Consider the following 26,812-nt stretch of genomic DNA (forward strand, 5'->3'; position numbering starts at 1 on the left):
AGCCAGAGAGGCAGAGGAGAAGAAAAAATGGCGGCTCTCGGCGCACCAGTACGGGACGCCGGGCTAACGTTTTGAGCTTTCACACCCGAAAAAGACACGGGGGCTTCACGGGGCCTATTGCACCGTTTGAATCCTCGCCGGTTCAGCTTTGTGGCGGTACCGCTTTCGCTCGCGTTCGTGCAGGCTAAAGAGACGCAAACATTGGGAGCGTAAAATAATAGATTTCGCCTATCATGAGAGGGAAAAGGGGCAGGCCGCCCAAACCGCTACAAACCGAGGAGCCATCTCCAGCTGCGGCCCGGGGCTTGCGACCTAGGAGGAATTTGAAGCCCAGGCTAAGGGATAGCGGGGACGAGGACGCTGAGAGCCCCACAAGGGAGACCGTAAAGACGCCGAAAAAGAGAAGAGGAGGGCCGTCGACACGGGGCAGGGGACGAGGGAGAGGTGCTGGTGGCAGAGGAGGCAGGGGTGGTCGTGGAGGAAAGCGGACGCCTGCATCCAAAGCGGTTGTGTACGACGACCACGAGAGCGAGGAGGACGACGATGCTGTCAGCCTGAGGTCGGAGGAAGATGAGTTTATTGAGGAGGAACCTCAGTCCGAGGAGGAAGAGGCCCTCAAGGAGGACTCTGACTGCCTGGAAGATGATATGCTTGAGGAGGAGGAGGATGATGCCAGCTACTGCACAGAGAGTAGTTTTCGGAGTCAGAGCACACACGCCAGCACTCCGGGTAAATGAGCACTTAAATATGGCCACGGGCACGGTGTCTGCACACACTCTGCAGGGGTTTGAAAATGCATCCCGAAATGTTGCTGATGAGTGCAGGAAGCAGTTAGGTTATTGTTCAAAATGGAGAATGCACACAGGCCGCAGTCCCCTCATTAAGGCTACTGCAGGTAGACTGAGGCGGCAGCGGGATCACCAGCTTACCTGGTTGTCACAAACGTCTGTCACCAAATAGCTCACGCATATTTCACCAGTAACACCACCGGCCCCTGGCTCCAAGTATCAAATCTGCAAATGCATTCATCTTAGCTGCTAACGTGCTAACTTTAGCAGGAAATATTAGCATCTAGCTAATGTCTTAATAAGTCTGTGTTAGTTAGAACGACACCTTTATGTTTTTTAATCAGTGTTCGCAACATCCAGTGCTTTTTATGAGAGCAGTATGTTCTACTTTCTACTTTGAGTGTTTTATTAGGAGCACACAAAAGAGCCGGCTAACTAACCTAGCCCACTAAGCTAGCATGCTTGTCATTTTTTGACAGCTTGGCTAACTGTAAGAAAATCAATCAAGTTCAAACTCATGAAAACACCGACAGCAACTGTTCTCATGGTGCAACCAAGCTAGGAAACATTATGTTGGGATTCCTGAGTAGATGTAACAATATTAGCCAGCTGACAGTCACTGTTTTCCTCGATGCAGGGAGGTGGAGGTTCCCTCATTTAGCTAATAATGACACTGGCCATGTGTCGACCCGGCTCTGCCAAAGTATCGCTCTAAAAAGTTTCCCACCACTGCCCGATTCTCAAAAAGCTGTGACGCTGTGTATAATGTAGATACTTATTTTTTCAAGTTAAACTCTATATTAAAATAAAAAGTAGTGAAAATAAAAAAATCAACTATCTAAATTTGATGTTTAACAAAAAAAAAAGGAAATTTAAAAGAAAGCAGTTGCTCGTTTTGAGTTTGAATCTGGGTTCTCAGTTAGTGTTGTGTTGAATCGCAGCTTCTTTTTAATACTCGGTAAACCTGAGGAGAGCAAATGCTGTAGTTTTGAAAGTGAAACCATTCCCCATCCCTGCTTGGCACGGGGTTTCAGGGGTAGCCCTGTACAGCTGCCCGTGTTTTCTGTTTCACAATGAACCACGGGGTTTCCAGTGGGGAGCTTTATTATAGAGCCATGCTGCTATAATATGAGTACTTCTTGGTTTTACATTGTCTTACTAAAAATATAGACCTTCCCTTAGAAAGATAGACAGTGATTTCTTTCCTTTCTAGTCTCATTGAGCACTCAAAGCGCCGTGTACATGCACCATATGTTGTTCCATAATCTGTGCATATGTATGTATCATTCATAGTCAATGTAGCCTTTAAAGATGCGCAGGTTCACTAAATTCTCCATAGAAAAGCAGTGAACCCCTTCCCATCGTAAGCCAAAGGCTGAGGAACGGCCTAAACGGCGAGAGTCTAATTAACACGTTACAGCAGGTGTATTGTTTAGGTTATCCTGGCTTTTTGTTGCTAGTATCGACTAAAATGAGCTCACATTTTTGAAAAAGCAATGGCATTCTATCGTTTGTTTTTAATGTCACTCTATTCAAGTACTTACACGAGTTTGAATCGTTTGGAAGTTGTTGCATTGTGATTTTATTTACATCACACAGGACATGGATACATTGGATGCAAGGTTTTACATTTTGAACCAGACTTGGAAAGTTAACTTTTTTCACATTAGGGGTAAAATGTTCTATTTTGTCTTTTTATTAGATTTTTTTTCTGGCACATAAGTTTCACAGGCATATTTGAAAACAATAATAGTTAGAACTACCTTAAAAAATACTACAGGTGAGCATTGTAATATATTGCAAATGTATGTCAATTCAAAAGCTGGTGATATCCTTAACATAGTTATTGCCATGACAGCTTTAAAAGTAATTGTGTTACTTTTTTCTTTTCTTACATTGTACTTGGTACTTTGAGGTGCCGTATTTCTCATTCACAAATCTCATGGTGTTTCCCACAGGGAGGAAAAAAGGCAGAGCTCCCCGACCTCGAACTCCCATTCTTGAAGAGAAGGAGATCCCTCCTCTTGAGCTTCCCGACACCTCTGAGGACCTCCTGGTGCTTAATGAGGAGCTGCTCAATGCCATCTCCATCTACGAGGTGCTACGGAACTTCAGCACGGTGCTGCGTCTCTCCCCCTTCCGCTTCGAGGACTTCTGTGCAGCACTGGTAGGCCAGGAGCAATGCACTTTAATTGCAGAGACCCATATTTCCCTGTTGAAGGCCATCCTGCATGAGGAGGACTCCTCCAACACTACCTTTGGCCCTGCTGACCTCAAGGACAGCGTCAACTCTACTCTGTACTTTATTGACGGCATGACGTGGCCCGAGGTGTTGCGGGCATACTGTGAGAGCGATGTGGAGTACCATCATGTTCTGAAATACCAGGAGGTGGATGATTACCCTTACAGTCCTCTTGGAAGTAAGATTAAGGTGCTGCAGTTTTTGGTGGACCAGTTCCTAACCACCAACATCGCCCGCGAGGAGCTCATGTCTGACGGCAGCATGCATTACGACGACCACTGCCGCGTGTGTCACCGCCTGGGTGACCTGCTGTGCTGTGAGACCTGCTCAGCAGTCTACCACCTGGAGTGCGTGAAACCGCCACTGGAAGCAGTTCCAGAGGACGAGTGGCAGTGTGAGATTTGTGTGGCGCACAAGGTGCCTGGTGTCACAGACTGTGTGCCTGAGGCGCAGAAATGTAGGCCCTACGTCCGCCAGGAGCCCATTGGATATGACCGCCACCAAAGGAAATACTGGTTCCTCAACAGAAGGATTATTGTGTAAGTCGGAGCCCTCGTTTCCCTCAGTGTTATTCTGTGCTGGCCTCTTTGGCTCCGGCAGCTTATTTCCAAGCAGCAAGCATTTGATCATTGCTATTTAAGGTGGTCAAAATCTATTCAGATTGTTATTCTTAAATGTGACTTTGCCCAATTGTAATTTTAATGATGTAACACCAGAGATATTATCAAACCAACCACTTTGCAACTTATTCAGAGAAAAGACTGAAGCACAGTTCAATGAAATGAGTGTCTGTTCGGTTATCTCAGTTGCACTGTAGATTAGATTTGCCCGAATTGCAACATCTAGTTATTTTAAGTTATTTTGTAAGTGTCCTAATAAGTTCAGTCATCTTTGGTTCTCTAGCTAATTTTTAGTTAAACAAATGTACTTACATCTACATGGTCTAAGTATAAATGGTACATTACAAGCTATTAATGAGTGATACCATAAGCAGACAGGCCCCAGCTTTGGGCATGCAACAAAAAAAGACCATACAGACATAAATGCATAAAGTTGCATACCATTTTCTAAAAGATGATCCCTCATTAATCGCCCTTTTATGTTCTAACCTTTAGAGTGAACAGCTTCAGAGAGAAAGTGAAAGTTGTTTGGGAAACAATATAAGCTTTCATAAATTCAGTCATTTGTTTGTCAAGAAATTATAGAAGAGGCCCGCAATCCAAGCCCTTTATCTTTTAGTGCCAGTCATGCTTTTCCTGATTGCATCTCATGCCCGGAAATGATGTTGTGTTTGAGCATAGCCTTTACAAACAACAGGTGAAATCAATCTCAGTGCCAGGCAGTATTTGCCATAATCTTCTTAGTCTCTTTGATTCAGGGGAAAGAAACTTTATACTTGAGCTGAACGCATGATAAAAGCAAAGAATCGAAACCTATTTAACACCTGGTAGTCATCATTTCTGGTGCGTGGTCTGGTGGTTAGCCCTGTTGAATCACAGCACGAAAGTCCTGGGTTCGAATCCACCATCTGGTTGGGGCCTTTCTGTGTGGAGATTGCATGTTCTGCCTCATGTCTGCGTGGGTTCTCTCCAGGTGCTCCGGCTTCCTCCAACAGTCCAAAGTTTAATGTAAATTGGCTGTAGGTGTGAATGTGAGTGCTAGCGCTCTCTGTGTTACCCTGGTGTGACCTGTCCTGTGTGTACCCTGCCTTCCACCCTATGGCAGCTGCTACACCTAAAGAAGATGCAGTGATGATGTTTCAGTTATTCTTTATCTTTATTCTGGCAGTCCAGAATGCCCACCCACCTGCTGTTTAAAGTTTCTGTTTACAAGGGGCAACCAATCAGCACAAAGCTTCCTTGAAGGGGAAGGAGTTAAAACAGCTTGTTTCAGACTCTGTGTAAGACACATAAGGATTACTGTGAACTTTGAGTCATGCAAAGCTGCTCTATTGGAGCCCAAAGAAAAATGTGCAGTTGGAGTTCAGCCCCTTTAAATTATATTCTATTTAAACATTGCAGTGTCATAGCCAAGGAAATAATCTTTTTTGTTTTTTTTTTAATCTAACGGTTAATGGTCTAACCTTTTCTCTCTTCTTAGTGAGGAGGATGGGGAGCATGAGAAGAAAAAGATCTGGTACTATAGCACCAAGGCTCAGCTGGAGGAGCTCATGGAGTTCCTGGATAAGGAGTATTGGGAGATGGACCTGCACGCAACCCTCGAGGAGATGAAGGAGGAAGTCCAGGCTCACATGGACATCACAGAGGACCTTACCAACAAAGCCCGTGGAAACAATAAAGCCTACCTCACTGCAGCCAACGGTACACATCATGGATTTTTTACTTTTGTGCAATAGCTGCAAATAGAGGGAGCTCAGGCTCGTAGTAGTGGGTTTTCATACTATAGAGATGTACTATAGAGATGTAGAATGTAGCGACGCTTAGCTTGAAATCATTGATTTGACAGTGATCAGAGCACGTGCGACTCGAGCTGTGATACGCTTGCATCCTTATGCGTTTGAGTCCCGCAGGGTTGCACTCTGAAACACGTCGATGCTTCAGACGATGCCCCGCAGGCAGCAGCACTTTGCATCTCTGACAGTTGGCGCAGAAATGTTAGGTGCTGCCTTTTCTTCCTGCCTCGTGTTCTCTCAGACAGCAAGCAACTGTTTTCCCCCTCTGTTTTCCTCCAGGGAGGCAGTGGTTAGAAGACTTTTGATTACTTAGCCAGCAGTTTCCGTTTGAGTTTGACAGGCTGCCATATCTGTCCTGTGTTTTCTAACAGTTTTCCTGTGTATGTCACAAACTGCTAGATGCTGTGTTTTATTAAGGATCTGCCAAAAAATAGAGGTTTGAGTAGGTATTCTGAAGCCTGAAGAGGAAGAAAATGTTTTTTGTTTTTTTTAAGCCACTGCAGACAAAAGAGAGTTATGAGTAAAGCTGGTGTTTTTCATCAGTTAAAAGCTTTCTGCAGCTGCACGGTGAGGCCTGCACCTGGTTCGTGTCAGTGGGGACGCAGTTGTCTCTGTCCCAGTGAAAACTAGGTTTATGACACATGATGCCTTTGAGATGTTGAACATTTGATAAAGGAAAATCCACCCCATCTTAAATCTTTATTTATGGGAATAACTTAATTTTTGCTGGATTAGTGGAGTTATCGAAACATAATGCGGATTATACTGGAACTGAAAAGTATGATATGGATGCCTTATTCTGTAGTGGACTCTGGAGGATACTATACTCAAATTGGAGCTGGAATTTTTACCTTAATGACTAAGTTATAATCCATTTTAGTTATTTTACAACATTGCCCTTAAATCTAAGCTGTATAAGAGCAGTGACAGCATAAGAGTCATCTTTCTTTTAGATGGATTTGCAGATAAATGGAGAAATGAGAAGATGCCTGTCTAACAACTCCTAGATGAAATAATTAGTCAAGAAAATGATCATGAGATAAATCAATAAGGGAAATGTCAGACAGGCATGCATTGATTTTGATCTCCTGATACAGATTTTTCCTTGTAAGAACTAAAGCTGACAGCATGACAACTTTTCTTTAATTAACCTTATTATGTTCATAATAAAACCATTTGTTAAACTTTACCATTTCTCTCAAACTGCAGTAAAAGTTACAAGATCTTCGTTTACTTAAACAACCCTGAAAATAAAGCGCTCACCTTCTAGAAAGTGGTACAAAGACCTGAAAATGAGTTGCTGTACGCTCACCTTTACCTGACATATTTCACCTACCACACAAAAGCAAAAGAAGAGCAAAACAAATGTCAGTGCTTGCATAATTTTCCATTGTGTTTATAACTTCACTAAATAAAAGGATACCCAGCTTTTTCTCTTTTTCCACTCTTTGCCTTAATTTTCTTTGATCCTTTGCTCATACTGAGGCTGCTGGCTTGTGACGGGCCTTGACCTTTGGCTGGTTTTAACCACTTTTGCCTTTGTTAGCTTCTTTGAAATATTCATGTTCAGCTGGATGAAGGTGGTTTACGTGTCTGATTAGCTCTGTTCCGAAACTTCGTGGTTAACCTTTTTCATTTTTGTTTTACTGTAAGTACACCACAAATGTGGTGGAGTACAGTAGGCAAAAAAGAAGCTATTTTAATGCCATTTATACTTGTAGAATTTTTATTTCTATGCCATTCATTCATTATCCTTTTTTTTTCTTTTGTTTTGGTCTGCTGCACTATATTTGTCGGCTCGTTATGTCTTCTGTCTTTTAAGAAACGATCAAAGAAATGCTAGAGCCTCTATCCATAATTTCTTTACAGCGGTTTTTAATTATTCATTATTTCAGTGATGCTGGAATGTAAGCCTCCTGTAAACAATGACTGTCTGCACGTAAACATCTCACAAACATTGGTGGGGTTTGGTTAGATGCTGGTCTGCTCCTCACTGCTATTTAGTACGTCTAACAACATGTTGTCAGACTGTGACAGGCAGGCCGTAGTACATGTTTGTTTATTTATCCCTCGTGCCCCAGAGCAGCAGCTCTGAAAGACCTCTTATTTTACTTTTAATGCTTTAGATTTAAGACTTAACAGTTTTAAAGTATTAATTTTCTAAATCATTTGCACATATGTGTAATTGTTGCCTTCTATGTCGAATGAATGAATGTTTCCGTTTGTTTGTAGAAGTTGTCGTGGAGCGTTTGAAGGTCAGCCGGGAGACACGGGAAGCAAAGACTCAAGCAGAGGAGCCGAAGCAGGATTCAGATAAAGGCTCTGTAAATGCAGCTGACGCTACTGCTGAGTCCACATCGCAGCCCAACAACGGAGAGAGCAAAGCGGTTAAACCAATGGGAGAAGCTGGTTCACAAGGTAAAAAGTTTCTCCGATGTATTTTAATTTTTTTATTTTTTTGTTCACCTGCCCACTGGAACTTTCTCCAATTTCTCAAAGTAAAGAGCTAGCCTCCTACACGCAGAAGCTGAAATTCTGTCTGCAGCGTTATCAAAGCAAATTCATTTTTACCTCTACTTGTCCCATTTTGACTCTTCCGGTGCTGTTCGTCTTGTCGCACCACAGCGGCTAGGGCTCCGCCGGCTACAGAAGAGAGCCGCGCGTCAGATCCTGACCCGGGCTCTGCCGCGCTGGACACAGCCCTGCCTAAAACAGAATCCATTGAATCAAATAAGGAAGCGCAAGTTTCCCATTCTGGGAGCCAGGAGAGCAGCAAGTCAGCTCCAGATGCGAAGCGGGAAAGGACAGGTACTCAGACTCATGTTTGGTCTGCAGTCCAGCTGTCATCCTGCATTTCACGCCTTGCTGCTGGGCTGTGCATCCATTATCATCTGTCGCTTTGTTTCCGCTGTTTCTTGCTCACCCTACCTTCATTTTACCCCGCTCATCTGTTTTGTTGGATTTAAGGGTTCGTCTCAAACCTCGTTTTTAAAGACAGAAAAGTCGATCGCGCGTAAGAACATTTTTTTTAAGGAGCAGAACTGGTCTGATTTTTGTCTGAGCAGGCATTTAAACCAGAGAAAGAGTTTCAGTATCATTATATTTTACAGGCTACACCAGTTACCATCTACATGTGTCTGACCTGATTTATATCAGCAGAGATGAGAAGGACCCTGCCCTAACATCACCCATCATACTGGGCTCCAGTGTCACCATACCTGTGCACAGTAAAATCTTTTCATATACTGCACACATTTGGTTACGTTTATCAAACATTTGCAAATGTAGGAATAGAACTGTGGTTTTGTTGTTATACTATAATATAAAAACTAATTCCATTCCTTCCCGAAGTTTTTAAACCATGCTGCTCAGCTGCAACACTTTTTCTGGTCTCCATTAATTTTTTTTCCACTTATAGCTTATTTGTAGTGTTGGCTGTCCGCTCTGTTACGGTTTGCCCTGACTTTAACGGGCTAGTGTGAAACGCCGTGGTGCATATTTCCTAGCGGAGGCCGCTCGGGTGCATTCCATGCGTCTCGGTGGGCGTGAAAGAAAACGCTGAAGATCTGGACACAGGGAAACATTTCAAACAAAAAAAAAGGCCTCAGTGGCAGTTTTTAAACATCCATCCGTCTCTGAACATTCAAGACCTGACGATACTGGAGTGGCCATAACTGTGAGAAGATGATTTCTCCTTTCGCGTCACTGCACAGAAACCCTTCCGTGTGTTTTGCTCTTACGCTTAGCTTTAAAAGAAGGCAGGTGCATTCAGCACTGCTAGCAAGCTCTCCCAGTTATTCCTGGTGCATTTAATTACTTATCCTGTGCTTTGTGTTGTCTGCTGCACGCTTGGTCTTGAAAAGCATGTCGTTTTTTTCCTCTCTCTCTCTCTTTTTTTGTTTTTGGCACTGTGATAAACGGCTTCCCTGGCAGCAGCTACCACGCCATGTCTGTCACAAGCAGCTCCTTATTCTCTTTCCAATTTATGGCCATTTGGTCGGGTTCTTGTCGCTCAAGACAAAAGGCTCTTTCCGCCGTTTCCCCACCTGCTACCTCGTCAACAAAGAGCTCCATGTGTGTGCAACGCTCTCCCGTCACGACTCTGAGGCAGAGCCGACGTTTTAGGTTGCCGCAGGTGTTCGCCTCATTTTGGAAGTGTCATAGATTTCAGTTATTTTAGGTCTGAGGAAGCTTTGAATTGTCGACTAAGCATTCTTCTTTTATAACAGTTTGTTGGGCATATGCTAATTCACATATACACTACTTTTTTTCACCTTTTTGGGGGGATTTAATAATTGTTTGTTTTCGTTTGTTCTTTTTGTTCACCAATGTTGTGTACATTTTTCTTTTTTTGATCAATTATTTACACACAGTTACCACTTACAGCTCACTGTCACTACCTGATCTGCACCATGGGCTCTTTCCGAGGCTACCCTTCACAATAAAAGCTTTAGGCAGATGCACTGCCTAGTTACTGCACTCTTGGAAGCTCTTACTAATGAGCAACTGAATAAAATCACCAAGTTTTGGGTTTTTCTTTTCCTATTAAGTAAAACAAAAAGCAATTTCATTTTGTTTTTAAAAGAAGCAGTTTAAAAAAATATTTATGGTTAGAAGATGAATATTTTTTTAAGATTTTTTCTAGTTATCAAAATGAAGTCTGACTTTAGTTAAAGTTGTGTGTCTTTAAGAGAAAAAACACTTTTAAAAAGATTTGATTGATTGCACTGCAGTTAAAAAAAAAAAAAAAAAAAAAACTTTGTAGAAGCAAGCATAAATATGTGGCTTACATTTCTAATGGTGATGTGAATATAATAAGCACATTTCATAATTTTCCACATGCATGCACGCACGGTATTTTACTACTGTAGTAGTAATGGGAGCAGGCACATTTTCCCACATGCATAGAGGAACTTTTACTTCCTGACACCTCGCACTGCTGATACTGTTATTGTTATTGTTAACTGCACTCAGTCTTTTTTGCCGTATTTCTGTAGACGAGGACTCGAAAGAGTCTAGCGGCGAAGTCAGGCGAGCCGGTGATCTGCAGGCACCAACTCAAAATCAACCACAACAGCCGCAGTCGTCTCAAGCGGAGGCAAATGATGGCAGCAGCCAGGTTCCTGGATCGGCGAGTTCCAAGAAACCCGAGCCACCTGACCTGGCCGATAGGTCCTCTCAGTCCTCTTTTACCAGCCAGGATGGGACAGGTGATAATTAAATGGGCTTTTTCATTTGTGTTGAATTGCCTTTGCCATGGTGATACTGATAGTGAGTGTGTGTTCTGAATAACAGAGGAGTATAATGAAAGGGTCAAGAATGAGCGAGGAGCGGCGCAGGAATCTAATAACCATACGCCCAGAGGGAGCAAGGAGGTGAGGAAGAGGTTTGGTCCAGCTTCACTGCTGAAAAGTGAAATGTACCACTTTAGTCCGTTGCACCTGTCATCCTGTTTTGTTTTTTAAATATAAAAACGGGTTTTTATATGCCTTTGTCCTCTACTCGTGTTTCAGTCATCGCCCGTTCGCTCAGACGTCGAGTCCTTACGTCTCAGCTTCTTGAAAAGGGACCTGACGGTGAATTTGAACAACTTGTTCAAACTTGGCCAAGAGGGTAAATACAGGGTCTACCAAAACCAGTACAGCACCAACGTCCTGGCCCTCAACAAACATCAGCACCGGGAGGACCACGACAAGAAGCGTCACCTCTCCCACAAGTTCAGCTTGACCACCGCGTCGGAGTTCAAATGGAACGGCTCCATCTACGGTTCGAGAAGCCTGACGATCTCCACCCTGCGTCTTACCATCATCCAGCTGGAGACGAACATCCCTGGACCGTTTATGCATCCCAACTGGGCATCACACAGGTACACCTGGGACCAGTGGAAAAAACCCCCGTGTAGTTCTTAGACGTGCTACGTTTGGGCAGAGTCGCATTTCAGATATGAACATCACTATCAGTAGTTTTATGCTGCTTGTGTTTGGTGTTTCTAGGACCAACTGGAACAAAGCAGTGCAGATGTGCAGCAAGGCCAGAGAATTTGCTTTGGCCTTGGCTATACTGGAGTGTGCCATCAAACCAGTGGTCATGCTGCCTGTATGGAAGGAATCCCTTGGACACACAAGGTAAACAAAACTAACGTGGCGCTGTGAAAATGTCTGTACAAACAGTAAAACACAACTAAAGGGTTATTTGTGAGTCACTGCACCTGGGATTTCTTCACTTTTTCCTTTTTGGAGTGCACGGCTGACAAACTCGGTAATGACTTTCCTGTTTCCAATACAGTCCTTGTGCTTTATGTCTTTGCTCATGTTTTTTTAATACAGGCTACATCGTATGACCTCCATGGAGCGGGAAGAGAAGGAGAAGGTGAAAAAACGAGAGAAAAAACTGGAGGACGAGGAAACACTGCAGCAGGCCACATGGGTGAAATACACCATCCCCATCAAACACCAGGTACAAACAGCAGCATCTTAACTCTTCTCTGTGTTAATGTGTAAACTACCTCGTCTGAAAAATACTTTTTAACCTCCTCGTAATTTTTTCCAAACAAGGTGTGGAAGCAGAAGGGGGAGGAGTACAGAGTGACGGGGTATGGTGGGTGGTGCTGGGTCAGTAGGACGCGCGTGGCCCGTTTTGTTCCGAGGCTTCCGGGAAACACAAACGTAAACTACCGCAAAGAACTGGAAGGTAAGAGATGAAGTAGCTTAATTTCTTAATGGTACTTGATATGTTCTCCTGTGGCTGAGGCTTTGGGTGCATAAACTATTTTTGCTGTCTTCATTAGCGGCTAAAATGAGGAAAGAAAATGCAGCAGACTGTACAAATAAGCAGAAAATGCCAACAGAAATGGAGACTCAGGCAATTCAAAAGACAGCTGACGAGGGCAAAGAACAAGCATCCGTCACAGAGTCATCTCAGAGGGCCTCGTCCGAGGAGGACCGTAAATCTGAGAACTCCACAGAGGAGGAGAAGCCTGCAGAAGAGGCGCAGGGAAAAAATTCTGAAGCAAAAAGAGAAGATGAGAAAACAGAGGTTTCTTCAAACAACAAGCAGGGTAAATTTAATTTAAGAATTATTTTTTTTGCCTCTATGCTGTCCCTGAATGTGCATCTCCATCATCCACTAACCCCTGCTCTTCTTTGTCATAGATAATTCTGATGGCAAAGGCCCTTCCTCACCTGCTGCACATCCTGAGAGGGATGAACCAACCCAGAAACTCGAGCAACCCAAGGAGGAGCCTGCAACATCGAAACTCTTCGCTGACGTCGTGAACGTCAGTGAAGGCTTCCAGCTGCGCACAGTTTATAAGAAGAAAGTAAAGCCTTCCAAGCTGGACGGGCTCCTGGAGCGCCGGGTGAAGCAGTTCACCTTGGAGGAGAAGCAGAGACTCGAGAAGTTAAGACAGGCAACCCTGTTATCCAAAACGGCTGCCGCAAAACCTGCTCCCGTTATTAAGACTGAAGGATCAACCAGACAGCAGACAGCTACGACCCCGTGCGTTAAAGTAGAAGAGAAGGACGAAAGCCTACAAGTGAAAGATGGCGTGGTTAAAAAGCTTGACTTCGATCAAGAGCACATAAACGCAAAGACGTACGGCCTGGAGGTCAAATCAGAGGAGTTAGGACCTGACAGAGGTAAACAGGGGGAATTAAATTCTGTGCACGGAAACAGCGGGGAGGTTTGTGCCCATAAAGAGGTGAATGGAGGACCCTTAACTAACCCTGGCCTTAACAATAAAAACAACTGTATAACAGAGACATTAGAAAACAGTGAAAAAACACAGAAGTCTGAGAATTCAAAGAAACGTGCCTATGAGGAAGTGGAGAAAGACTCTGAACAGAGTGACACAGAGAGCATGGAGGTAACCCAAAGCAAGACCAGTCCAGTACAGGTGAATGGGAAAACTATGGTCACAGAACCTGTGCACTCAAACCCAGAAACCCGAGATCAAGGTGACGTCAAAGAGCCCGTCAAGTCCCTGATGAATGGAAACCTCTCGCAAAACGATGTATCCGATATATGTCACCCCCCTCCTATGAAAGTCCCAAAATTAGAGAATCATGTTGGAGAGAAAGGAGACTCTGTTAGTAAGAGTGAGGATGTGGCCATGGATACCAAGGAGGCAGTGCCTGCTACGCTTCAGTCTTCAAGCCCTTCTTGCCAGAATAATAAAACTACAGATAATTGCTCTAGTGGTGAAGGTTTGAAGTCCTCTGCTACCAATGACGTCACCACGAAAGCATCTCAGAACTCCCTGACACCAGACACGCCCAGCAGCACCAGCAAGCTCGATGTGCCCGCAGGAAGTAGCGCCGATTCCTCCGTTGCCGTTTCCAGCTCCGCCACCCAGCCCAGCTCCGGAACGCCCGTTTCCCAGAAGACTAAACTTCCAGCTGCTGACACCAAAACGGGCGCCTCTGGTTCAGCCAGCTCCATGACAATAAGTAAAGAGTACTCCACCAAAAATAGAGTCAGCCTTCTAAGGTTCTCCAAAACTAAGAAGGCCCGCTCGGGCACAGCCCTGCCGTCTTACCGCAAATTTGTCACCAAGAGCAGCAAGAAGAGCATCTTTGTCCTCCCGAACGATGACCTTAAGAGACTGGCGAGGAAGGCAGGCTTCAGAGAAGTTCCCATCTTCAACTACAATGCCAAGCCTGCTCCAGATATATGGCCGTACCCTTCACCTCGGCCCACCTTTGGAATCACGTGGAGGTCCGTAACAGATTTAACCTTTTCTTGAAGTGACCTTTAGATCTACTGCTACAGTATGATGTCATTGCAATAGCCAGGTTGCCATAGACTCAATCCCTCAAATAATTTAGCTGCTTCTTTAATGAGAGGATCTCGTCTCACAGTTGGCTGTAGTAGTAGTGGCCTCTCAGCCACTGTGATGAACCCCAGTGAATAAGAGAGCAGCTGAAAAAAGTTTAATATAAACTGAATTACTGTTGGAAGATTTACTAACTAACAGCTTTGGTGACTGTTCAGGTACCGTCTTCAGACTGTGAGGTCGTTGGCAGGGGTCAGTCTAATGCTGAGGCTGCTGTGGGCCTGCCTGAGGTGGGACGACATGGCTGTGAAGCCCTCTGCTGCTGTAGGGACAACACGAAAAGGTTAGAAAATTCTGAGCACATGTTATGTACAGTTTTCTGCTGTGTGTTTTTTATTTCAAATATGAAAATGTGGCAATGTGTTTGATCTTTCACCATAGAAACAACGGAGACAGACATCACCACAACTGAGATTATAAAACGAAGAGACGTGGGGCCCTATGGCATCCGCTCTGAATACTGCATCAGGAAGATCATCTGCCCCCTCGGAAACAGAGACACTCCCAAAGGTAGAAAACGAAAGTCTGTTTGGGCATGATGTAGGACCTTTGACAAGCTGTTAATGGTCCACTTGAAGAAGATAATCCATTTCTAAACATAATTAATTGTTGCTTTCTGACTTTTTGTGAGCAGAAACCCCCACTCCACAGAGGAAGGGCCTGCGCTCAAGTGCTCTGAGGCCTAAGAAGCAGGAACCCACTAAACCGACTGGTCCTGTTGCTGTGGAAACGTGGGTGCCTGAGGAGGAACTGGAGCTGTGGGAGATCAGAGCCTTTGCAGAGAGGTGAGGAACTCCCTCAGCGTCGCCTCTGTATGTTTCTTCATAGCGTCACTGTGTTAGTGAACACTTTACCTTCTTTTTGGTGCTACAGGTTGGAGAGGGAGAAGTCACAGGGCGGGGATCCCTCCAAGACCGGCAGTAGTCTGAAGACAGCGGAGGAGGTCAAGGCCCATTTAGAGAACCAGCTGAAGCAGGCCAGACTGGCAGCCCAGCAGGTAGAAACTCGACGCACTGCAGTTACATGGGTGTAATCAGAGATTCTGGCTGTGGGTAAAGCGGCGCACCAGCAGAACATTAACATGGTTGGACACATTTCTTTCAGAAACGTCTCGAGCAGCAGAGACCGACCACAACTGCCACAACAACCACGACAACGAGCATCACCACCTCAGCCGGCACTCCCGGCACCCCAGTATCGGTGGGCCAGAAGACAAGTCAAATAACTTCAGGAACCAAGATGGTGTTGGCCTCCAAACTGAGCTCTCCAGTCCCGTTCCAGCAAGACAAGAACTTCCATCAGTCTTTTGCTTCCTGGGTCAAGCAGGGTCAGGCTAACAACAGCTCAGGTGAGCAGGTGGAAGATGAGGAGAGGTTTAGTCATCTTCCTTTTCACTCATCATCATCCTCATCATCTGTAAGATGGAGGGAACCGAGGAGGGTGTCATAAGATTTCTTCAGTTTTTACCCTTTTATGTTTTTTCTATTTAAGTATAATTGGCATCCATAAAAAATACATCATCTGCACGACTTCAGCATTTTCGTTATGAGTACGATTCGCATGCCAAAAGAATTTTGTGGTTCGTGGTGTCCACTTTGAATCCTGCAAAAATTCTCAATTCTGTATATCCTTTGAGGCATTCATGCAATACCGTGTGTCATTAGACTCTAAACCAATATACCCGATACCAAAATACTCAAAACATCAGCCTCCTTATATTGACTCCCAACAGTGGACACCACAGCCGTAGACTGGCTGTTGTGGTGGTCCTTCTTGGGTTACCCATGACCACAGGTGGCGTGGTGTGTCTTGCAGCCTCCACTGTGGCTGGTAGCATCACCACCTCAGAGCAAGCCTTCCAGATCGCTGGTAGCCCAGTGACTGTGGCTGGCCAGGTCCTCGCTGCCAAACTGCCACTGCCCGCTAACAGCAAGATTGTCACCGTGAACATGCCCACTACTCAAGGAGGTAGGGAGCACGAGAATGACATCCATTCCTGCCGGTTTTTGGCGTATGTGTGCCCAAAAAATGGATGGTGAAGTATTATGTGAAAATGTCAGACTTGCGTTGAAGTATTGATGCTGAGCTTAGATAATGCCACATTTTCTTTGTGTGTGTGTGTGTGTGTGTGTTCTTTGTATTCTGAAAAGGTTCTCTGGCTTAAAGCTGATCACTGTTTTGTAAAACCGTTTATAAAGCATTTCTGGTCTTTGGCTTGTGTGTATAAACTACTTTAATCTAGTTAGCTGAGTGAGGAAGACTTTCAGACACGCATACTCAGTGCATGCTTTTCCCTTCTGTTCTTGTTTACCTGTATCTATGTTCCTAGCACATTTCTGCTTTTTCCCCTTTTAACATAAATGTTCCTGTCAGCAGGTGTAGTGCAGCAAAAAGTCCTGGGTATATTCCCCTCTGGGCCTCCTGCGAACCTTAGGACATACAGCACACTACATCCTACAACTGGCAACATCAACCTCAGAGCCACAACCTCCACCTCAACCACCCAGCAACAGGTCTTTTGTCCTTCACCCTGCATTTTTCACTTATTAACTAAAGATACTAAGCATGATTACTGATGTTTTCACCCTTGGGTTTGTTTTTCTAGGTCACCACAGCAGGAGGCCAAACACAGCCCAGTACCGCAGTGAATCAGCCACTCACTCCATCTACCTCTGTAGGCACAGCAGGGGTCAGAAGTTCAGCAGCTCAGCCAGGTTTGTGTCTGAATGCTACTTTTTATTCTCAGGTTAACATCCCCAACATTTCAATACAAATAATAAATCTTGAACCCTTCCAGGTCATGTTCATCAGGCTGTGGCTCCGATGGGCTGTGGCCAGCCTGCAGCTGTGCCTGGTTCTACACCTGTGCAGGCAGCTTTAGGTCAGAGGGCTGCAGGTCCTGCACCATCACCGTGTGCTGCCTCTACAGCTCCTGGACAGTCTCCCGGAGCTCCTCCCCAGACACAAAGACCGCAGCAGGGTCAAGTTAAACTCACTATGGCACAGCTCATGCAGCTTACACAGAGTGCACAGGTTTCCCTTACTCTTTCTCTCTAAAAGTAGTTTATAATATCTTAATCTTATAAATATTACTTTAAAAAAAATGAAAATCCTTTTGTGTGCAACTCCACAGGGAGGAAACCCAGGTCTGACGGTGGTGATCCAGGGTCAAGGCCAGACCCAGGGACAGCTGCAGATCATTCCACAGGGTGTAACAGTCATCCCCGGCCCCGGTCAACAACTAATGCAGGCAGCTATGCCCAATGGCCAGGTCCAGCGCTTCCTCTTCACTCCGATTCCACCATCATCTTCAGCTCCAACTTCAGCACCTGCTCCTGCTACCCCTGCCAAACCCACGGCAGTCCAGACCCCCCAAACCCAAATGTCAACTCCTCTTCAACCCAGAGCTTCTGCACAAGTCCAGACGACTCCCTCATCTGTAGCCCAAACCCAAATGACGGCCCCTTTGCCTGCCCCAACGCATGTCGCAGGCCCGACACAGATGCCAAGTTTAGCCCCCGCTCCAGCTCCAGTCCCCGTGCAAACCCAAGTCGCAGCCCCCGTGCCCGCTTCCCCACAAGCTGTCGTCCAGGCTGCATCTCAAATGCACCTTTCAGCCGCTACCCCATCACCTGTCCCTGCACTCTCGCAAATATCCACTCCCATGACTGCTTTGCCACAAGTTGCAACCCACTCCTCCACACAGATGTTGCCCTCCACACCAGCCTCAGCTGTTGCACAGCCCCAGCTGGCATCATCGGTTCCAGCCCTCCCAGCACCAAATGCAGGCCCGCCTATTACTCAGAAACAGGTTTTGACCTCAGCATCATCACAAGCTGACCTCCAACCTGTGGTCCAAACCCTCGTCTCCAGCCTCGCACCCAGTTCTCTACCTACACAAACCCAAACTGCAGGCTCACCACCAGGACAAGCTGCCCCCAGATCCCAAGTCCAGGCACACGCCTTCAGTTCTGCCCCAGGGTTATCCTCCACCCCAGTTCAGGTGCATGCTGCTGATCCCCTGCTCCCCCAGGTTGCTGGTGTTGCAGCAGCTGGTCCTAACTCTGTTCCGGTGCCCATTTCTGCCTCTCTTCCTTCACCTGTCCAAGCTCCCACCCCAGCCCTTGCACCCGTCTCTGCTCCCGTCATAGCCGTCATGTCCACGCAGATCGCTGTCCCGTCCCCAGCCAAAGCTCTTACTCAAATTCAAGCCACAGGTCCTGTCCCCCTCCATGCTGCTGTGGCAAACGCTGTTGTCACACCAGTTACTGCCACCTCAACAACACCTTCAGTGCCAGGTAAAGTGCCTACCATCATCAGCACTGTCCTGTTGTAGTGGACCTTAGAATGGTTTTGCGTTAGTTGACTTTAAAATTTTCTGTTTGCTTCTCTGTCTCGTTGTAGCTTTGACAGAGCAGAGGGCAGCTCAGCCTTCAGGATGGACTCCCACCTCGCCTCAAGCGCAGACTCCAGTTCAGCCAGCTCTACAGGCAGCAGATGCTGTTCAGCCACCCGCTCTGGCTGCTGTACCCGCCTCCACCCCTGCTCCGATCGCCACTCACTCTTCCGTTACTCCGCTGCCTCAGGCATCCCTGACTCCTCAGTCTCAAGCACAAGTCCAGCACCCGGTCGTCGTGTCCGTGCAGCAGGTGGCACAAATGCCGGTCTCAGCAGTGCAGGTTCATATGACGGGATTGCCAGTTTCCTCTGTCGTGACCACCATGAGACCCGCTCAGCCTCAGCTTCAGCCCCAAACCCACACTCAGCTTCAACCCCAGTTTCAAGGCCAAATCCGTGCACAGGTTCAGGTTCAGCCTCGCGGCCAAGTCCAACAGTTGCCACACATTCAGGCTCAAGCGCATCTGCAAGCACAACCTCAAAGTCACCCCCAGGTCAGAGTTCAGTTTCAGCCACGAGCACAGATCCAACCACAAACTCAGCAGCCACCCCAAGGGCAAGTACCCCCTCATGCTCAGATTCAACCTCAGGTGCAGTTTCAATCCCAAACAAAAACCTTGCCTCATGTTCAGGCTTCAACCCAGGCCCAGATCCAACCGAGGGTCCAACCTCAGTACCACCACCAGGTACAAGCTTCATTCCAAACGCAGCCGCAAACCCAACCTCAGGCTCAGCAACAGCCTCAGGTCCAACCGCAACCCCAGGTTCAGCCCCAGCCTCAGGTTCAGTCTCAGGCCCAAAGTCAGCTTCAACAGCAGCCTCAGATCCAAACCCAACTCCACCCGCAGGTTCAGGTTCAGTTCCAGCAACAAAGCCAGATTCAAACTCAGGCCTCTCAGCAGCCCCAGGTCCATATTCAGTCACAAGTTCAAACTCAAGTCCAAACCCAACCCCAGTTTCAAGTCCAGTCATCGCAACCAACTCAAGTCCCACAACAGCTTCAGGTCCAAGCCCAACCTCAAGTCCAAGCAAAGCTCCAAGTCCAGTTCCAACCTCAGAACCAAACTCAAGTTCAAACACAGCCTCAGATTCAGGTCCAGTCTCCAATCAGGCATCAGCTCATCACAGTTCCAGGTCTCCAGCAGCCCGTGCAGCTGCTGTCAGCTCTGCCGCCCCACGTTGCAGCCCAGATCCAAGCCCAGATCCAGGCGCAGCAGCAGGGTGGCACGGTTCCTCAGCAGATCAAACTGCAGCTTCCGATCCAGATCCAGCAAACCGGGGGACAGATTCAAGCCCACCAGATCCAGAATATGGTAACCATACAGGCACCGGCAAGCGTCCAGGAGCAGCTTCAAAGGATGCAACAACAACAGCAGCAGCAAGTTCAACAACAGCAGCTACAGCAAACACCAAAGAAGAAGAAACACCAGGAGGCTAAAAGGGAACAGAAGGAGCAGAACGCACAGGCGATCAGCCCTGGAGACGGCATCCAAAAGCAGGTATGAGTCAAAAGAAGAACAAAAATTAGGGATTTCTCACAAAATTTATATCTGTGTGCAAACGTTCGTTATATAAAGACCTGTTTTAGACCTGACACTGTATTACAATCGAACATATATTAAAATAACTTCTCTGTTTTTTTTTTTATGTCAGGCGGTAGTGAAGCAGAATGCTACAGCAGAACAGCTGAAACAGAGGAAGACCCTGGCTGCAGCTGAGCGAGAGGAGAACCAAAGGTTCAGGAGCTCAAGTCGGTTAAAACTGTTTAAAACCAATGACGCGGATGAACCAGCGACTAACGCGCTCTTTTCTCTCTTCAGGATGATCGTCTGCAACCAGGTGATGAAATTCATCCTCGACAAGATTGAGAAGGACGAGAAGCAGGCAGCTAAGAAAAGAAAGAAGGAAGAGGTGGTGGAGCAGAAACGCTCCAAGCAGAATGCCACCAAGCTCACCGCGCTCCTGTACAAGCACAAAGAACATCTCAAGGCTGAAATCCTCAAAAAGAGGGCCCTGTTGGACAAAGAGCTGCAGCTGCAAGTGCAGGTGAGCACATCTCCAGCCTTCTCAAACGTATTTTTTTTTGTCTATAGACAGAGAGTGAGTGGGAATATTCTTGTTTACTTTTATTCCTTACATGTGCTGTCCCCCTCTCAGGAGGAGCTGAGGCGGGACATAGCCAGGCTGCAGAGAGAGAAAGAGAAAGCTCGAGCTGCTATTGCCCAGGCTGCTGCAGCAACAGTCAAGGCTGCCTCTTCCCAGTCTTCCCACTCCTCCCAACTCTCTCACTCCACACATTCCTCTCACAGCACGCGCACAGTGACCTCACCTTCATCGTCCCACAAGCGGAAGAGAGAAGACGAGAGAGACAAAGACAGAAACAGGGAGAGGGAGAGGCATCACGACAAGAGTAAGAAACGGGACAGGGACAAGGACAAAGACAAGGAGAGAGAGCGACACAAAGACAGAGATAAAGACAGAGACCGGGAGAGGGAGAGAGACCGAGAACGGGACAGACATCGGGATAGGGACCGGGACAAGGACAGAGATAGGGACAAAGACAAGGACAGAGATTCCAACTCTTCAAAACACAAGAAGAAGAAGAAGAAGCTGTCTTCTACCTCAAAGGATCACAAGAAGGACACCAAATTGTACTGTATCTGTAAAACGCCCTATGACGAGTCAAAGTAAGCTCTCTTGAGGGGAGGGGGGGACTTGTAATAAGTCATTGTAATTTGACTGTGAGGCACTCTGCTGTCATTAAATCACCTGATTTCTCTCAGGTTTTATATCGGGTGTGACCTGTGCTCCAACTGGTTTCACGGCGCCTGCGTTGGCATCACGGAGAAGGAGGCTAAGAAGTTAGAGGACTTTGTGTGTAACGACTGTAAACGCGGGCAGGAAGGAGGAAGTAATGAGGAGCTGTACTGCATTTGCCGGACACCATACGATGAATCGCAGTAAGTCACCATATGGATGGCTTTACATTAGCATTGTCTGCTTCCCTCTAATTATAGCACCGCTTTTGTTTTTCAGTCTGTGTCAGACGTTTCCTTTGTTTGCATATTTGTGTGGCGTCTTCCTTCAGTGTGCTAACCGGGATGTGTGCGTCGCTCACCCACAGGTTTTACATAGGCTGTGATCGCTGCCAGAACTGGTACCACGGCCGCTGTGTGGGGATCCTGCAGAGCGAAGCCAATCACATCGACGTGTACGTGTGCCCGCAGTGCCAGTCGACAGAAGACGCCATGACGGTCCTCACGCCGCTCACTGACAAAGACTACGAGGGGTTGAAAAGAATATTACGCTCGTTACAGGTATGAAAGTTTTGGAATTCAAGACTGTGTGTCATTTTTTTATATTAACAGTAACAAGGTGGTTTCCAATGTGTGGGCTGAGAGAGGTCAGTGAGAGGTACTTTCAGCTGTTTCCTTATTTCCCACACAAGGTTTTTATTTACCGGTGGGTTGGGGTCAGCACTAGGAATACATGAGCTTGACCTGCCCTCAGTCTGAATTTGTGTCTTTCCTCTGGGAAGCATAGGTGTGACCTTTATAGAAATGAATCCTAGAGGATAAACCTATTGGATTAGGTTAAAATTTTACTGGAGTTTGTTCATTTTACTGGAGTTTGTTCATTTTGTTTTAAATTCCTATGAAGTATTTGCATGGTATTACAATAATATTGCATAATTCATAATTATGCATCATCATTTTTAACCATTATAGTCGTCAAGTAGAAGTCTGATGTAATTAGTAATCTAAAAAAAAGACAGTAATAATGTTAAAGATGCTGTAAACTCTAAAATCAAACCTATTTGATTGTTCCTTTGGCTTGGCTTGAAAAGAAAAAGGGAAATGGGGGATGGGGATGTTTTGAGTCAATCTCTATTTAGGTCTTTTATATTTCAGAAAATGCAGATGGCTCCAAAACTGGGTAAAACTGTAAAATCTATAAACTGTAGAAAAAGTGAGTGAAAATGATGGAATGCTAGATTAAAACATGGCAACAAGACACAATAAAAGACTTGCTTTGTCTTTACATTTAAGTGCTTTGATACTATTTATGTGCGTGTTTGTTTGTGTAGTCAAGGATGTTGAAAGTGAAGTTTTATTTTATGCCGAAAGTAGTTGTAGTAACAAAACCGGCATCATTTCCTGAATTAATTTTTTCCCCCCCTTCCCCAGTCTCATAAAATGGCATGGCCTTTCCTGGAGCCAGTGGATCCGCATGACGCGCCTGATTATTATCGTGTGATCAAGGAGCCAATGGGTAAGACTGTGTCACAAAAGGTCATTTAAAAAAAAGACAATGCTTTTAAAGTATTTCCTCACGTGTGAATTCACCACATACGGGAAAATGTTGTTTTAACTTATTATAATTATTTAGTTTCTCCTCCAGTTACAGAATTTATTTGCTGTTTATGCCTCTCTTTGTCAAGTTTGCATAGACTAATTATGTGATAAAAAAAATTGTGTAAATGTATGTATTTTTTGTGATGTAAGCAATGTGTCGTGCTTTTCCTTCCTCGCAGACTTTTCCACAATGGAAACCCGTTTGCAAAAGCGACATTATCACAAGCTCACGGAGTTTGTGGCAGACGTGACCAAAATCTTCGACAACTGCCGCTACTACAACCCCAACGACACGCCCTTCTATCAGTGCGCCGAGACGCTCGAAGCCTTCTTTGTACAGAAGCTAAAAGGTTTCAAAGTGAGCAGGTGAGTTTAAGTGCTGCTGGTGCCGCAGACTCGGCCTACAGGTTTCTCTCCTCCCTGCTCGTCTGTTTGCTGTAAACACTCGACTGGCCTGACTGGCTTTTTCAGTAATTCTGCCATTTCATTTGTTTCTTCCTTAAAGGGGACCTATTATGGTTTTCCATATTTTCAACACTGTTATGCAATGGTTTATGCTTAGAGCCTATATAGGATTGTTAAGACTAGTACCGATATTTAGTGATTTTAAAGAAATCTGATATTCTGGCCAATATTTAGCATGAAACAAACAGATTTCCTGACATTCGTTTTTTGTAGTTATGAGTTCTTGCTAAGGTTGGATCAGCTGGTTGTGTTTGTCATGTTTCTAATCTGTATTGCCAACAGGGCAGTGCCCTCTGGTGGACAAACCACGCAACATTAACACTCATAACATGGTTGCCAGGTTTTTAGGGGTTTTTTCTCCCTCAACTTTTTTATTTTATTATTTTTATGTTTTGTTTTGTTTTTTGCCATTTCTCAGCTGTTATAAATGCCAATACCAGTGGTTTGTTTATGCTCATATTGAACACGGGTAGGGTTTCAAATAATGAGCAGGTATTCTGTTGCCGCAGTCTTGGCTCTGCCTGATGTCAGTGAGAGTCCTCTTTACAGGCATATAAGTCCCACCCACTGCTGTTACAAGAGGCAGCCAATCAGCAGAGTTTTGGCTTAAAGGGACAGAGCAGGGCTGAAATAAGAATTAAGGAATACTTTGAAGTTTCAGAGCTACTATAGTGGACTTTTAATAGGTCCCCTTTAATGTGTGCATTTATGGCTTTCCATTCACGGTTTCTTTTCTTCTTTTGTTTTATAGCACTAGCATGTGTGTAGTGATGATGTTTTACTTGGGCTTTACTTGTACGTTGTAGTTGCTTGGCAGTACTAAAAACCCAAGAGAGCTGACAGACTTTTGGCCATTACATCCAGTGTCTTGGCAAACCTGAGTGCCATGTTTACGTCTTTTATTGTGTATCATCTTGCATTTGTGTCTGTTCACTTTTGCTGCATGCCTTTTTGATTTATGCCATCCCATTTTCTTCTTTCTTACAGATTGTCAGATTCTTAAGTGGGCCAGTCTAGCTGGAGTCTGGACTGGATGCTGGGGTCTCTAGTAATATTGATATGAAAGCAAAACAAAAAGAATAAAAAGGCACAAGAACACACACAAAACACCAGAAGTTTTCAGGAACCCGTTGTGATCACGGTTTTCAGTGACAACACAATGGCAGCCATGTTGACAGGTGTCAGTGATGTAATTGAGGGGCATGCTGTCTTCACATCCTAAACATAGACTGTATATAAAAAATGAAAGTAGCCCCCAACTTCAACTTTTTATCTGCTTTCTTTCTTATGGCTACAGAAAACAAGCCACTGACTTTCACTCTCAGTCAACAGTCTCAGGTCTTATTGAATGCAACATTGTTGCTGTCAAAACTGATAATGGTGAGCCACGGTGGCTACTTCCATCTTTTATATACAGTCTGTGATCCCGAATCAGGAGTCGTGGCCTTTATGAACAATCAGTCACACTAACGAGGGTTGTGTTCAGTAGAAAATGCATTTTAGTTTCTCATTCTTGTATTTATTTCAGTTCTACACCCGAGTTGAATTGGGAATTTTGACTCAACGATATAAAGCTGCATATTTTAATATAGAGAGATATTTATAAGACGTTTTGTATACTGCCTCCCTCCTTGAGTTTGATTTGTTTTTTTGTTGTCCTGGCTATGGTGGTTGTCTTGAATGTATATACCTTTCTTCTTCTTCTTCTTTTATTTTTTTTTTCTAAATCATGTACAGCGTTTGTAAGATATGCCTGTATTTGACTGTTTTAAATAATAATGAAATAATTTTTAGATAGTATTATTTTATGAGACTAAAATGTACTAGACGGAGTTAGGAGTTAGAGCAAAGTAACCTCAGTTTGTAGTTGTGGAAGATTTCTTCACTAATAAAAAGCATTCCCAGTTAATTACACCAACATGGCTGTAGGATCCCATGCAGACCCCTTTGCATCCTCTTGTCTCTTGTCTGATCACTGTTATAGCAATAAACAACCTTGCGAAGGGCTCTCAACTTTCCCCTCTCTTCACGTTCTGTAGGTCTCATAACAACAAGCTTCAGTCTTCTGCAGCCTCTTAGGATACATCGCACATGCGCGAAACAAAAATGCACTTGCCAAGAATATGGCTTTTCTGAACTGTAACTCTGTGATGGACTCTGCCTCAGCCTGTGTTTGGGGTTTGCTCCTCTTCGCCGCTGCAGCGGGAGGTGGTGGTAGCGGTGGTGGGGGGAAGCTGGACAACCAGCTTGCTGCTTTCACGGGATCTCTTTTCCAGGCAGAGCTGCCCTCTGCTCATTTCAGCTGTAAGGGACCTGTTTTTATGGACCTGCTTTCATCAGAGGAGCGAGAACAACTGAGGCATTTCAGAAGAAAGTTTACCTCGGAGAAAAGACTCTTACGAGCTCTCATATTTCCATGTACTTTTTTTTTTTTTTTTTTTTTGATCTGAGACTTTTTTTTTCTTACTTGGTTTAAAAAGAAGAAGAAAAAATCCCTCAGGCCATTCCTGTGGTCATCATGTCCAGTGTAATAGAAACTGAATACTGTCAAACAATGGCTAGGTTCTACTCAGCATAATGAGTAGAGTTTTGTGTCTAAATTCATATATCACAGTGGAGCAATGTTTTTTCTCCCATTTCCACTCATTGTTTAGTCTGATGTGGCATGAAAGATCGTTTAAGTACTAATTATCTGGACATCGATAGTCTGCTTGGTTAAACTTCTATAACCTACTGAAAGTAATAAGCTATTGTAAATGAGTTGCTTTGCAGTAGTGACTGAGAAGGATGATGTATTTGAAGGTTCCTGCCCTGTTTGTTTAACAAAACAAAAAAACACAAAAAAATCATCAGATTTTGACTTGATTTTCTTTTCCTTTTTTTTGTATTACAACTGAAGAAATATTGATGTATATGGAACTTAATAAAATGGAAAACACCGATTTCTTTCCTCTGATTTTGACACAAAAGAGCTTTTGTTAGTGTCTCTTAACTTGCAGTGATCAGCTGACAGAAAACTGGTTAATCTTTTTATAATTTTTTCCTTTTTATTTTATATGAAAATCCCAATAAATATAACCTCATGCTAGCTGATCCTGTACAGAAAAGTAACTGTTACAGTTCGAAACAATATGCAGTTGTGGTCAGGAATATATATTCACTTATCAGCACGGATCTCATGGGCTTGTAATGATGCCCTTGAACTTTTCTTTATCAAGGGTGGAGTGATTGTACAGCGTCTCTTTAATGACTTTAAAAATTGATTTTGGATTTTACTAATCCATACAAGGTCAAAAGTAAACACACATTCCCACTATT

General features: G+C 44.9%; 1 protein-coding gene across 7 annotated transcripts; it reads left to right on the forward strand.

Moving 5' to 3' along the window:
• On the forward strand, nt 1-26,430 carry LOC134625943 (nucleosome-remodeling factor subunit BPTF-like). Of its 7 annotated transcripts, none has more exons than XM_063471344.1 (32): nt 1-729; nt 2,747-3,569; nt 5,131-5,351; nt 7,676-7,861; nt 8,069-8,251; nt 10,441-10,653; nt 10,739-10,818; nt 10,957-11,309; nt 11,437-11,568; nt 11,770-11,899; nt 11,998-12,133; nt 12,231-12,500; nt 12,595-14,158; nt 14,435-14,559; nt 14,658-14,786; nt 14,911-15,061; nt 15,150-15,273; nt 15,381-15,624; nt 16,092-16,244; nt 16,650-16,789; nt 16,882-16,990; nt 17,074-17,309; nt 17,410-18,574; nt 18,681-20,173; nt 20,328-20,410; nt 20,495-20,720; nt 20,832-21,361; nt 21,458-21,634; nt 21,799-21,991; nt 22,862-22,946; nt 23,209-23,395; nt 24,482-26,430. In XM_063471344.1, the coding sequence occupies exons 1-32, from the start codon at nt 234-236 to the stop codon at nt 24,495-24,497; spliced, it is 10,353 nt and encodes a 3,450-aa protein (XP_063327414.1). In that variant the 5' UTR covers nt 1-233; the 3' UTR covers nt 24,498-26,430. The 7 variants fall into 7 exon arrangements, with proteins under 7 accessions (XP_063327414.1, XP_063327412.1, XP_063327415.1 ...); XM_063471342.1 differs by having other exon boundaries at nt 25,534-26,430; XM_063471345.1 differs by having other exon boundaries at nt 23,209-23,387; nt 25,534-26,430.
• Nucleotides 26,431-26,812: the final 382 nt, after the last annotated feature.

The sequence above is a fragment of the Pelmatolapia mariae genome, linkage group LG4 (genome assembly GCF_036321145.2).
Source record: "Pelmatolapia mariae isolate MD_Pm_ZW linkage group LG4, Pm_UMD_F_2, whole genome shotgun sequence".
Taxonomy (NCBI): Eukaryota; Metazoa; Chordata; class Actinopteri; order Cichliformes; family Cichlidae; genus Pelmatolapia; species Pelmatolapia mariae.